Source organism: Varanus komodoensis, unplaced genomic scaffold (assembly GCF_004798865.1).
Source record: "Varanus komodoensis strain SLA01 unplaced genomic scaffold, ASM479886v1 scaffold23, whole genome shotgun sequence".
In the NCBI taxonomy this organism is placed as follows: Eukaryota; Metazoa; Chordata; class Lepidosauria; order Squamata; family Varanidae; genus Varanus; species Varanus komodoensis.
Genome location: NW_025335627.1, coordinates 6,574,024 through 6,586,411, shown reverse-complemented (window position 1 = coordinate 6,586,411; position 12,388 = coordinate 6,574,024). Strand labels below are relative to the sequence as shown.

At 44.7% G+C, this 12,388-nt stretch overlaps 1 protein-coding gene across 8 annotated transcripts in view; it reads left to right on the top strand.

The window, feature by feature from the left end:
* The window catches only part of CCDC150 (coiled-coil domain containing 150), a 40,288-nt gene that overhangs the window by 23,328 nt on the left and 4,572 nt on the right, over nucleotides 1-12,388 (top strand). For 6 of the 8 annotated variants that reach the window (XM_044431820.1, XM_044431821.1, XM_044431822.1 and 3 more), the window contains 8 exons: nucleotides 4,871-4,999; nucleotides 6,835-7,004; nucleotides 8,183-8,273; nucleotides 8,586-8,755; nucleotides 9,063-9,189; nucleotides 10,081-10,275; nucleotides 11,700-11,768; nucleotides 11,858-12,019. In XM_044431820.1, coding sequence (XP_044287755.1) covers nucleotides 4,871-4,999; nucleotides 6,835-7,004; nucleotides 8,183-8,273; nucleotides 8,586-8,755; nucleotides 9,063-9,189; nucleotides 10,081-10,275; nucleotides 11,700-11,768; nucleotides 11,858-12,019 — 1,113 coding nt within the window. Of the gene's footprint in view, nucleotides 1-2,937; nucleotides 4,094-4,870; nucleotides 5,000-6,834; nucleotides 7,005-8,182; nucleotides 8,274-8,585; nucleotides 8,756-9,062; nucleotides 9,190-10,080; nucleotides 10,276-11,699; nucleotides 11,769-11,857; nucleotides 12,020-12,388 lie in introns of those variants that run through there. The other 2 variants (XM_044431827.1, XM_044431824.1) reach the window with 2 other exon arrangements.

The window sequence follows — 12,388 nt, the reverse complement described above, 5'->3', positions numbered from 1 at the left end:
TTTTATTATTGGCTAGAGAAACGGGACTTTGCATAGACTTAAATATGTTTACAGTTTAACATAAAAAGAAAAAATGTGGGGGGCTGACCCAGTAGGTCCGATGTTTCTGATGACTGATGTTGTTTTTAGTTTTTTCTTTGTGTTAGGTTTATTTAGAATAACACTTATTCAAAAAGAAAAAGAGAGAGAGAAATCGCACCTTGCTCCCTCACAGATCATCGATTTCATTGGAGCCCGGCTCGACTCTACGATGGCGAAAGCCTTCCTCCCACAAGGACGACAAGACAATCTTCGTGCATCCATCTATCGAATCCACATGGACAGAACTGTTCCAGCACTATCAGTGCAGAAACTCCTTGGTCACATGGCCTCCACAGTCTCCGTAGTCCTGCATGCCAAACTACGAATGAGGTCCCTTCAATTATGGTTCAACGGTCTCTTCCAACCCCAACGAGACTCGCCTCAGCGGCTTCTCTGCCTTCCAACCTCTGTCCTCCAGACCTTATCTTGGTGGACTATGCAAAGCAATCTGTCTGTCAGCGTTCCGTTCCATCCGCCTCACCCAACTCTGACTCTGTTCACCGATGCCTCCCTTACGGGTGGGGAGCCCTGTGTGCCGGACTCTGTACTCAGGGCACCTGGGACTATCGGGAGACCGCCAAATGCATCAATTACCTAGAACTGTTGGCAGTCTTCAAAGCCCTTCGGTCATTCAAGGGCACTCTTCGGGGCAAATTGTTCAGGTTGCCTCCGACAACATTGTGACTGTATTCTACATAAACAAGCAAGGCGGAATGAAGTCCGCCTCCCTGGCCCACCTGGCTATGCAACTGTGGGACTGGTGTATCCTGAGGGAGATTACCCTCCTCGCCGTTCACCTAGCCGGTATTGACAACAAGGAGGCGGACACACTCAGCAGACAGATGTCGACGACCCACGAATAGGAACTAGATCGTCAGACCTGTCATCACCTCTTCCAGACATGGGACTGTCCTGACATAGATCTGTTCGCCACTCACACGAACAAGGTGTGCAAGATGTTCTGCTCTCATGGAGGCATTGGCCCGGGTTTGAAGGGAGACGCTCTCATGATCCCCTGGGCGAACACGTTCTTTATGCGTTTCCCCCGATTCCACTTATAATGAGAGTCCTTGCCAAGATCACTTACGACAACACCCAGGGAATCCTCATCACTCCCTGGTGGCCCCATCAACCATGGTTCCCTACTCTTCTCCATCCGTCTGGCAACACCTTTTGGCAATTGCCTCTTATACCTCATCTGATCACTCAACAGAACGGAGCTGTTCGTCACCCAGGTCTTTTTTCACTCAATATGACAGCCTAGCTCATTCAATGAACCATGGGGCCCCTGCGGTACCAGCGGCTTCAGTGGCTCCGACACTGGCCTGACACCTTTCAGATACGGCTCCTCTTTCTCCCTTGATGCCGGCAAATGCCTCATTGAATCCGAGTACTCTGCATCCCGATATTCAGTTCATTCTCCAGCGACCTGCAACCCGCCAATCTTACGTGGCCAAATGGAGGCGATTTACATCTTTTGCTGAATCTAATAGCTTTATTGCTCATTCAGCCTCCATTGAAAATATTCTTCAATTTCTCTTATCACTACATCAGTCGGGACTTAAGCCATCATCTCTCAAAGTTTACACTGCTGCAATCTCCCATTATCGTGGCCATATGCTGGGTTCTTCAGTATTTTCACATACCCTCATTCGTCAATTCCTTAAGGGATTACAGAACCTACAACCACCAGTTAGACCAGTTAATCCTACTTGGAGCCTCTCTGTTGTTTTGCAGGCGCTCACTTGACCTCCTTTCGAGCCCTTGACAACTACTGACTTACGCCTCTTGTCTTGGAAGACTGCTTTTCTCATCACTATCACATCTGCTAGAAGGACCAGTGAGCTCTGTGCACTCAGTATAGATCCTCCCTATCTCAACTTCCATAAGGAGAAGGTTGTCCTCTGTACCGATCCAGCGTTTTTACCTAAAATTGTGTCTCCTTTCCATATTAATCAAGCCATCGTCTTACCAGCTTTCTTCCCCACTCCATCTACACCAATAGAACGATCGCTTCTCTCTCTCAACATTCGTCGTTGCCTTGCCTTTTACAGGTCGCACACAGAGTGCTTGCACAAATCTAACCCTCTTTTAATCAAGTACTCAGAACGTGACTGGTTCTCCTATTGGATCCCAGAGACTTTTGAAATGGATCGTGCAGACCATCAAACTGGCATATCAGCTTGCTAAATTAGACTTACCTGTCATGCCCAGAGGGCACTCTACGCGGGCAGTAGCAGCTTCTTCTGCCTTTTCTGCTGGCATCCCGATCCAGGACATATGCAAGGCTGCCACTTGGACTACTCCTTGCACCTTTGCCAGACATTACTGCCTTGATGTGTGTGCCAGACATGATTGCTCCTTTGGTCGGGCAATCCTTTCTTCTGTTCTCCAATGATGACATCGCCCGCCTCCGGGTTCGATAAGCTTGCTAGTCATCCATATGTGTGATGCACAGAGGCCACGACGAAGAAAGGCAGGTTGCTCACCTGTAACTGTCGTTCTTCGAGTGGCCATCTGTGCATTCACACAACCCACCCGCCGGCCCCGCTTGGTGTCAGTGACTGGGTTTCTACGGTACCGTTTTATTTAATACCAGATCCGTTAGTAGTTTCTCTCTTAATGTATGGATTTATTGCATGTGCTTTCTACTGCTCAGCAGATTCCCTGCAATGTCTCACGTTTGCATGCGGGGGGGGGGGGCAAACTATTGGTCTCCAGTAGACTGAGGAAATGGCGGGCACTCCGCCTTCTTATACTGTAGGGGGGGGGGGGTGCGGAGTTCCCACCAAAATCGTTAAGCTGTAAATCTTTCCAGCCACAGGCACTGCGCAGGTGCAGCACCCATAAGTGTGATGCACAGAGGCCACTCAAAGAACGACAGTTACAGGTGAGCAAACTGCCTTTATGAAATTGGCTTCCTGTTAACTTGGCACCTTCATATTTAAGACTTGAATGGGTTGCTTGAGCACAACAGACTCAGTGGAGCAGTCCCATTCGATATTGCCTTGAGAGTTAGTTTCATTCTTGATGTATTTATATACACTTAGAGGGAGAGAGTAAATCACAGGATAATCACTGTAAATATCAATAACATGAAGTGAGGATTACATAGGGATTGTAAGTACCATTATTTTCATATTACCCAGGATACAAGATTAAGGCAAGAAAAAATATCCTAGCCTGACATGCATACAAAATAATGCTAGGTACCGAGGCCACTTGGAAGGTGAGTGGCAGAACCAGGAGTGAAAATTCTGGCCTAGGAACTTGATTGGTGAGCTCTTCCTTTGTGTTGAGGCTGCATCATGACTTCAGGGGTGGGCCCTCATGATGTCACAATGGAGGACAGTGAGGTCTTACTGTTTCCATGCTGTCTAGGAAAGCACATGTTATCTCTGAATAAAAGGGGCTAGGCAATTGAGCATTTAATATCCTTTGAACATCCATCTGCAAGGGAGGTCAAATCAGATTTAAAATGGCTTCTTCTCAATTTCCTCAGTGATGTAACAGTTTTAGAATTAACACATGAGTGAGGGAAACAGTCAGTGTTTGCAAATGGAGGCCTTGCCAGTTCTCATGTTAGGAGACATTTGGGGTATTTCTTTTTATTTTGCTGTGTCCTCTCTGAGTTGCTTTCACTTCTTCTTAGGCAGCAAGTGGTATAGCAAAAATGCCTCTTAAAAAACGAAAGTCTTCTGAAAGTTGTTGGCAGCAGAAGCCCAGTGACCATTTTAGATCGTGCGTGGCCTGTGACATAAAGGGCACTTTGGGTCTTGGCGAACGAGCTTCTAACATGTATTCCCCAACGCGTAGAGTACATTTTATGACAGATCTGCCTGGAAGGGAGTCTGCCTCTGACTGTGGTGATAGTCGCAGAGCCTCCTCAAGAACTCTTTTGAGGTCTTTTAAGGCCATGAAGAAAGAGCTGGAGAATAAAAGGGATCTCCTTAGCCCTGAACTGTTAGACACCGAGTGGGATGTAGCTAGTGAGGGACCAGATCTTCAGAGGGTGAGTGCAAAACCATTAAATGCTAAGTGGTAAGACAGTTCTGTTTTGGTACCCCTCTCTCCCCAAAAAAATTAACTTACCCTTTTTCTCTCTCACGCACACATGTGTGCACAAACAGAGTTTGGAAAGTCCCATTCAACTTTTGTTAATACAAGTCTTGAGTGAAGAAGTCGTGCATTTTAAACTGTTCTGCGCTCGCTCGCTCGCTCCCTCCCTCCCTCCCTCCCTCCCTCCCTCTCCCCTCTCTGCATACATTATTTAATGAGAGGAATTCTACCTTCATGTTTCTGTTTCAGAAAAAAACATGTACATTTAAACAAGAGCCAGTTTACTGAGATGTTCCCATTCCATGGATTCTCCCATTCTATGTTGTGTCTCAGCAACTATCTAAGAATAGATGTTTCAAGATGGTGTACAAATATGTTCTGGTGGCTGGAACCTGGTTGGGTTTTGCTTTTTGCTTTTTTTTTTTTTTTTTTTTTTTTTTTTTTTTTTGCACGATCTGTTATTGATAACAGCTCAGCAAGTGATGTGTCCTGCCCTCCATTCCATTCCCTGTCACCAAGCTTTTTAAATTAATGACTTGCTTTTGCTTTTCAGCATGGAAGCATGCTCCTTTATACTGAATTAATTTTCTGTATTTAGCTGAACTGATGTATATATAAGAACTTGAGGATGCCTCAGTGATCTGAATGGTAAAATACCTTTTCTTTCCCTCTGTGCTTTGAACTGGTTCTGGTACTTAGAAAAATAATTTGCATCTTTCTTTCATAAAAGTCACAGTCAGTCCTTGTCTGCAGAGAGGACGATTACTCTGTAACAGTCAAAGCATGTGACAAAGCATTAAGAGAGAACCAGAAGCTCAAAGGACAAATAAGTGCTGTTGAAGAGAGAGAGAAGCACAAGGTAACACACGTTGTTCTCTTTTTTAATGGCAGGGGTACATTTTAGCCTTATCTAGACTTCTCCATGAAATAAAACTGCTAACGCACTTGTTTGAAACTTCTGCTTAACATCACCACTTGCTCCAATCCATAGGGAAGGATTGTTCAAAAATTAATTCACCAAGTTGAAAGTACTTGGTAGATTTTATTATGGTTACTATTATCATTTATTATGTACATTCTATTATATTTAAACGTTTGTTACCCAATCCATGGTTTTTTGGCAAACAATAGAACAAACTTAAGGTTGTTTTGTCAACCCCATGGATGCTGTAGCACCTGCATATAGAGCATCTGTGTATGAATGTGTTTTTATTGCTCTTGCCTCATGTCTTGTAGCCTGGTAAAACAGCCCAAGGTTCTGGGTTCACTTGGAAACAACCACTCATGGTTTCTTTTTTTGGTTGTCCTTGCTTAACAAATCATGGTTTGTTAGCATGGCTGGGTTCGCACAACACAGTAACCCTGAATTCAATAATCCATAACATGTGCTAATGTTAAGTACAAACCCAGCTAGTGATTGTTGTTGTTGTTGTTATTCGCGAAGTCGTGTTCGACCCATCGCGACCCCATGGACAACATTCCTCCAGGCCTTTCTGTCCTCCACCATCCCCTGGAGTCCACTCAAGCTCACACCAACTGCTTCAGTGACTCCATCTAGCCACCTCATTCTCTGCCATCCCCTTCTTCTTCTGCCATCTGTTGTGGCAAAATAGATGGCAAAAGTGATTATTAGATGGTCTAGTTTCAGAAGTCACCTGGCAGAATCTGTCAGCAATTTTAGAGCTGATTCTTGTTTGACATCAGCATAAATCTGCTATCATCAGCACAAAGGAAGGTTTAGCATGTCTAAAATGGGGCACAGACACTGATTTGAAGGCATAGGGTGCCATTAGAATGGTTGAAGCCAAGCAGGCCTCCTCCTCTTTAGTGCAGGGAAGAGTGCTGGGAAGCTCCACCAGTATAAAGTTATAAACCAGTGTAATAAGTAGAATTGCACACATGGAACTGATGGAAAGGAGGAGGCTCTGTTAACCAACTGTGTGATTAGCCATAAAGACTTTGACAGCCAAATGCTATAGTCTCATTGCTCTTAGCTTCAGCAGTGCAGTTGCCTGTGTCTAAAACTTTGCTCTGTTCCTGCCCCAGGAATGTGTTCTGCCCATGGCAGAATCTGGACCCACCCGCAAAAGGTCTCAGGTTCAGTTCTTGGCATCTCCAGGCAGGGCCTTGACACCCTATTGCCCATAACCCCAGAAAACTGCTGTTAGTCAGACTCAACAGTTCAGCACTAGATGGGCTGATTCTCTGACTCAATATACAGCAGTGTCCCTCTGTTTCTAGCTGAATTAGCAGAGCAGCAACATAGAGAATAATGATAGCAATCTACTTAAAAGACCGAGTCACTAAGAGAATAAACAGGAGGCACTTTGAAATCTCAGAAACAGCATTGTATGAATGCAGGATGCCATTTTGTGATGGTGTTCAGGGCTGAGGGAAACCAAGATAGCGTTCTAAGAGCCTGAAATGAAGGTGTCATTTACCTAAACACTGGCAGCCACTCTATACTGAGCCAGACCATAGATCCATTGGCCTTTGTCTAATCTGTTTGGCAGGTTTTTGCCAGGCCTGTGATCTGAGGACTTTCAAGAGAAGATGCTGTGACAGAACCTGGGATTTTCTGTGCGCAGGGCCATGTTCAGCCCCGGAGCCATGCTCATGACTGGCAGACCCTCCAATCAAAATGGGTCATTCTGTGATTGCACTGCTCTCCCATAGTTTTGTTTTGTCCTTTAGGTAATGAATTTACAACGCAAGCTGGATGAATTGAAGGAAGATAATGTCAAAATGACAACAATGCTAGAAAATGTATTGGCTTCTCATAACAAAATGCAGGTCGCCCTGGAGAAGGTGCAGACTGAATTGGGGCAAAAGGATTCTGAGATTGCTGGCCTGAAGAAGGATAGGTAACTGGGTTTGCATCTTTCTACTTTGTGTCCCATTCCAGGTACTTAGTGGGTCCAAGCAGTGAAATTTTAACTGGGATGTGTTTTATCTTACAGCAGAACACTTTTAGCAGGTACTGGAGGAATTAGTTCATATTGGGATAAAATACTCTGGGGTAACCCACCAGAAAACTTCAGCTATGGGGTTGTAGAGAAATGAAAATAATAATAATAATAATAATAATAATAATAATAATAATAGTTATTAGTCTCTAGTGAATTCTCATTTGCTTATAGAATATCTGTTTACAAAGAACAAACAGCCATGCAGATCCATGAGAAAAAAAATCCACAATCTACACTGGATGATACCTTCATTAGGATCAACCAAAATTCCACCAAAAACATGAAGAATTTACTAGTAAAGGTATCACCCAACTGTAGATCTTGGATGTTTGTTTTCTAATTTTGTCTGAAATACTATATTTAATCTATGTTCTCTCGACTTAAAGACAAGAAGCAAAGTGCAAAGTTGGCAGGGAGAGGTAGGATGAGGTACAATTAAGTCAGCACTTGGTTTGAGCTCACCCTGGCAGGCACACACACTCGCTGACCTCAGTAGAACTTTCTGCTACTTTGAATAATTTGAGTTCTGATGTCTATAGTGTGGGAGAGCCCATGCCCTCTTTTGGCAACTGGTTCCATTGTCGTTTTGCTCTGACCATTAGGAAGTTTTTCCTGGTGATGGGGGGAAAGTCCTAGAAGCATCCACTAGCCAGCCATGCTTTTTTCTCTTAGTCTAAACTTACGTGAGATTGCATTTTAGGATGATCATTGACTTACAAAGGGATGAGTGGGGAAGAAGCCAGCAACTTTGGGAGGGATTTTGAAACATTTCTCAAGGATGAGGAAACTAATTCAAATTCTGTTTTGACTTGAAGTCATTTAAAAATCAAGGCTAATTCATTCCAATGGTTTTTTTAAAAAATCAGAAATAATTCCTTTTGGGGCAGGGGAAACAGTACCTGTGACGGTTTAACTTTATCTGAAAATATTCCAGTTGTTCTGCAACCGCATGTTTTAATTGTTCATAGAGAGAAATTGGTTGTGCCATTTTTGAGGCTGTGCTGAAAGTAAAAGTGTGAAGGTAATTTCTTTGGCACCTGCTGCCATTGTTCTCTCTCCGCTCTCACGTACAGGACTCAGGGCCACCAAAGGATTCAGAAATTAGAGGCGGAATTGGAGCAATGTCAGAACAAACTTGTCCTGGAGTCGCAGCACAATATAAAGGTAAATGCCAACACCTTCCAAGGAGGGAACCAGATTAAAATGGGCAGTACATTTAGTGTAGACAGTCATCCTGAAAATTTTGTAGCCTAGATAAAGGAAATTTGCCTTTCAGTTTGCAAATAATTGACATCATTTGCTGGAAGCATAGTGTCTGTTTGGCCAGTGATTGTTACTTTTTCATCCTTGTTGCCTAGGGTTCCTAGGGAGAACAGGAAGAGCAAGTTGATCATCTGAGTAAAATAGGCAGTCATAAATAAAATCAGGTATATTTCATAAAATCATTGCTGCTGTGTGCTTTCCTCCCCGTAAAAGATGGATCCACTTCGCAAAGCGCTGGAAGTCTCTAAAGCGGACAACAAGAAGCTTGCTCAAAGCTTAGAGCAGTCTCTACAGACCAATGAAGCCCTGCAAAGCAAGCTGCTGCTTGTTCAGGATGAGTTAGAAAGCAAGGAAGATGAGTATCAGCAACTAATGGAATGCCGGTAAGATCCCCACCAACTAGACGCAAGTGCTTTTCCCTTGTGAAAAATATTTAATGAAAAGTGAAAGTGGTACTTTGGACCTGGCCTCCGGGCAACCAAAATCTTGCTCTTGCTCATGCTGAACCAGATGCTTGGTTTAAAGCAAAGAGGCCTGCTCTGTAGTTTTGAAATGTGCCCGCAGCTCGGAAAACAAATGCAAGATGCATTTTGGAAGTGCTGCTGTGGGATGTGTTAGGAATGTGCCTTGCTGTCCGAAGTGAAGGGAGTGACTTCCTTCACTGTGCCTGTCCCTCTGCCTTTCCTAAAGGGACCAGCTAATTGAGGAAACCAGGACGGAGGCAAAGCTGTACGCAGACCGCCTTGAGACTCTGAAGAAACAGTTCCAGACTGAAAGGGAAGTCACAAAGAAAGCCGCCCACAAGGAATCAACCGAGGTGAGGGAAGGGAAGGGAAGGGAAGGAGCATCTGAACTTTCTTAGTCTGTTTTCCAGGCATGAGCCATTGTCACAACTGTCACGCTGAACAGTGATAGAGAGAGCAGTCCTTGGCACACCATCACACTAGTTGCATTAGATACATCTGTGGGCACAAACAGTGCTCAGGTTGTGCAAGCAAAACTAGAGAAATCAAGAGCATGTTCTTTAAGTCTGCCTTCTTACTTGTGCTTTCTAAGAACTTTCTAACGTGAGATGCTGGGACAGAAGCTGGGGTCTTCTGCAGGTAGAGCGTGGGTGGAACCTGTCCAGGAGCTGGAACGGGGACCTCACATAGCCTGTGCAAGACTCCCTAGACCAGGCGTGGGGAGCCTCTGCTTAGTGGGCCAGGTCTGGCTCTGGGAGAGTCCCCATCTGGCCTGAGGGCTACTTCTAGCAGCAACAAATGGCTGTTGCTGTTAGTTGCAAACAGGTAAACCATACATACCCCATTCTCAAAAACCCTGCATGAAACAGTTCTTTGCAGGCGTGAAAGTCATTGCTCTGGGGCTTACTCCTGTGTGGACATGCTTAGTAAAATTGACAAGGGTTGCCTCTGGCCCTCCCCACCTGGCTTCCTCTGTGCCTGGCTTCCTCCCTGCCCCATGCTCTTAGCCTCCCACTGGGGGACGCAACCCCTGAGATGCCTCCCAAGTTGGAATTCAGGCTAAAGAAAGGCTGCTCAGCAGCCCTGCCCTAAGCTAGCACGCTGGAGAGATGACCTTTAAAATAGGGAACCGAGGCCTGGAAGGTTCCTATTGGAAATGGGAACAGAACTGTCATTTAGTAGTGGCCTTTGACCACTCTGTTTTTGAAAAATGTACAAACGGACTCTTTCTTGGCACCCTGTAGCTGAAGAAAGCCCTTGAAGAAGCCTGCTCTAAATCTGGCGAAATGTCCCGCCATAACAGGGAGCTACGAACAAAAGTGGTGGACCTGGAGGCTGCCCTGGCAAGTCAGAAGGAGAAAGTGAAAAGACAGAAAGTGTTGATTACACAGTACTTCAACTCCAAGAATAACAATGCTCGAAATTCAGAGCGAATAAAGGTGAGGCAGGGTGTGTTTGCCATTTCTGGAGGAAAAATGTGTCACACACACTGTCTATACCATTTGGAAGTCTGTCCCCTTCTCCACATTAATAGCAAACCGATTGTTGGAATGGAGGTTTTGAGGTCGGTGTACCTTGTGGTCCACAGTACAATATTCCAAGTTGCAGTATGTTTCCACTGCAGCTGAGCAAGGGTAACCTCTCGTTAGAAGTGTATAACACTCAGTTAATAGCTCTGCCATGGAGTTGCCTGGCCCCCTTCATGCCAACCTGAAGGAAAGCTAGCAAGCCAGAAGGGGTCAATTAGTCCATGAGCAAGACTGCCCTAGCTTTTTTTAGTTCTATGCCTTTTTTAAAAGGCACTGTGTGTGGATTTTCTCATCAATTGAAGCAAGTCAAAGGAGCCCAATCACTGCTTATTTTAAAGATAAAGGAATGAGCCCCAGGATGTGGATTCATAGTCTTCTTAGGAGAGACCCCCATTGTTTCCTGCTTTGCTCACAGAATGCTGCTTATCTGGAATAATTAGGATGGAGTGGTAAAGAGGGAGAGTTGAAGCAAGGAACATGCTGAGGGATGTCAGTGCTGGCCCTGGCTAGCGCTTGGAGTTCAGGGCCTTTTGCTGGTTTGGCTTTGTAGCACACAGGTGGGAGAAGCCTGACAACTATAAGTTTGCTGACTGGACAGCTACTCATGGCATAAAAGCTTTTGACAGTTATTTAGGAGCTTACTCATCACCCTGCCTTTCCCCAACCACTTACTTACAGTACATAAAAGCTATTCTACTTTTAATGATGTCTTACGTGGGCAAGCAGTATCTAAATAATAATAATCACCACACTGCTGTAGCTCAGTGATTAGAATGTTGTAGTGGAACTTGGGAGGTCCAGATTCTGGTCCCTGCTCAGCCATGAAGCTCACTGAGTGACTCACTCTTAGCCTAACCAAACTGATGGAGGTTGTTGGGAGGATCAAACGGACAGGAAGAGGACTGTGTAAGAGGGAGAAAAGATGGGATGCCAGTGTAATAGTGTTATCTGCCAAAGCTTATGGTGTAAAGACCCTGTTTACTATTCCACAGCCCTGTGGCACCTTTCCACAACTATCTAGCACATCTGTTTATTTACAACATGTATATACCACTCACCCACACAAATTTCAGAGGGCTGCTCAAAAACAAAAAGGCAAAAATATTGAGGCAAGGAAGGAAGGAAGATGCACAATGACTTTTCTTGACCCCCACCCCCACCCCAATTCTCCTGCCCCTGCATCTTTTATGATCAGCTGGTTGTCTCCCTACTTCCCTTGGTTTGGGAAGTGAAAACTGGTCAGAAGAGAGTAGGCACCCAACTGAATGTATGAATTTTGGCACAGAACAATATGTCTGTTTACTTTCACATGACTTTGTGAAATATATTTTCAGGAGATTGAATCAGAGTTAAGGCAAATGGAAGAACTGAAGGAACAGTACCAGAAGAAAAACTATGAGCAGGTAGTCTCCCTTTCTCTCTTGCACTAGCAGTTAAGAGTAGATTAAAATGTTTCCATGTGGTCATGGAATCCAACTGTTCTCATGCCTAGGCCCTTAGTATCAAAGAATTTGTCACTGAATTAACAAGCCTGCAAAGTGAGATGCAGCAACTGGCCAAAAATCAACAAGCCATGGCAACAGAGAACAGGAATCTGGTGAGCCAGCTGGAAGGAGAGCGGAAGCGGCGGAAACAGCTTGAGGAAGAGTGCCAGGTAATAGAGCCCCTAAATCTGATGAGCTGAAGCTTAGGGCTGCTGACCATCTTTGCATTTTATCTGTCAGCATGGCTGTGCAGGTCTCCCCCAGTCACCCTCTTTCCTTGCCATTTTGTTTGGTGTAATGTAAGAAACCATAACAGAGAGAGCCACAGAAGTGAACTGGAATTACCGAGCTGGGCACAAGCCAATTTCTGTTGTTCTTAATCAAGTGCTGCCAGGGAGCTCTGGTTGTTGGATGGTATAGAAGTGCAATGAATGAACAATGCAGGAACTGTTTGTCGAATAAGAGTGGGTAAGTTTATTTTGATGGCACAGCAGGTTAAACTGTTGAATCACTGGGCTGTTGATCGGAAGGTTGACAGT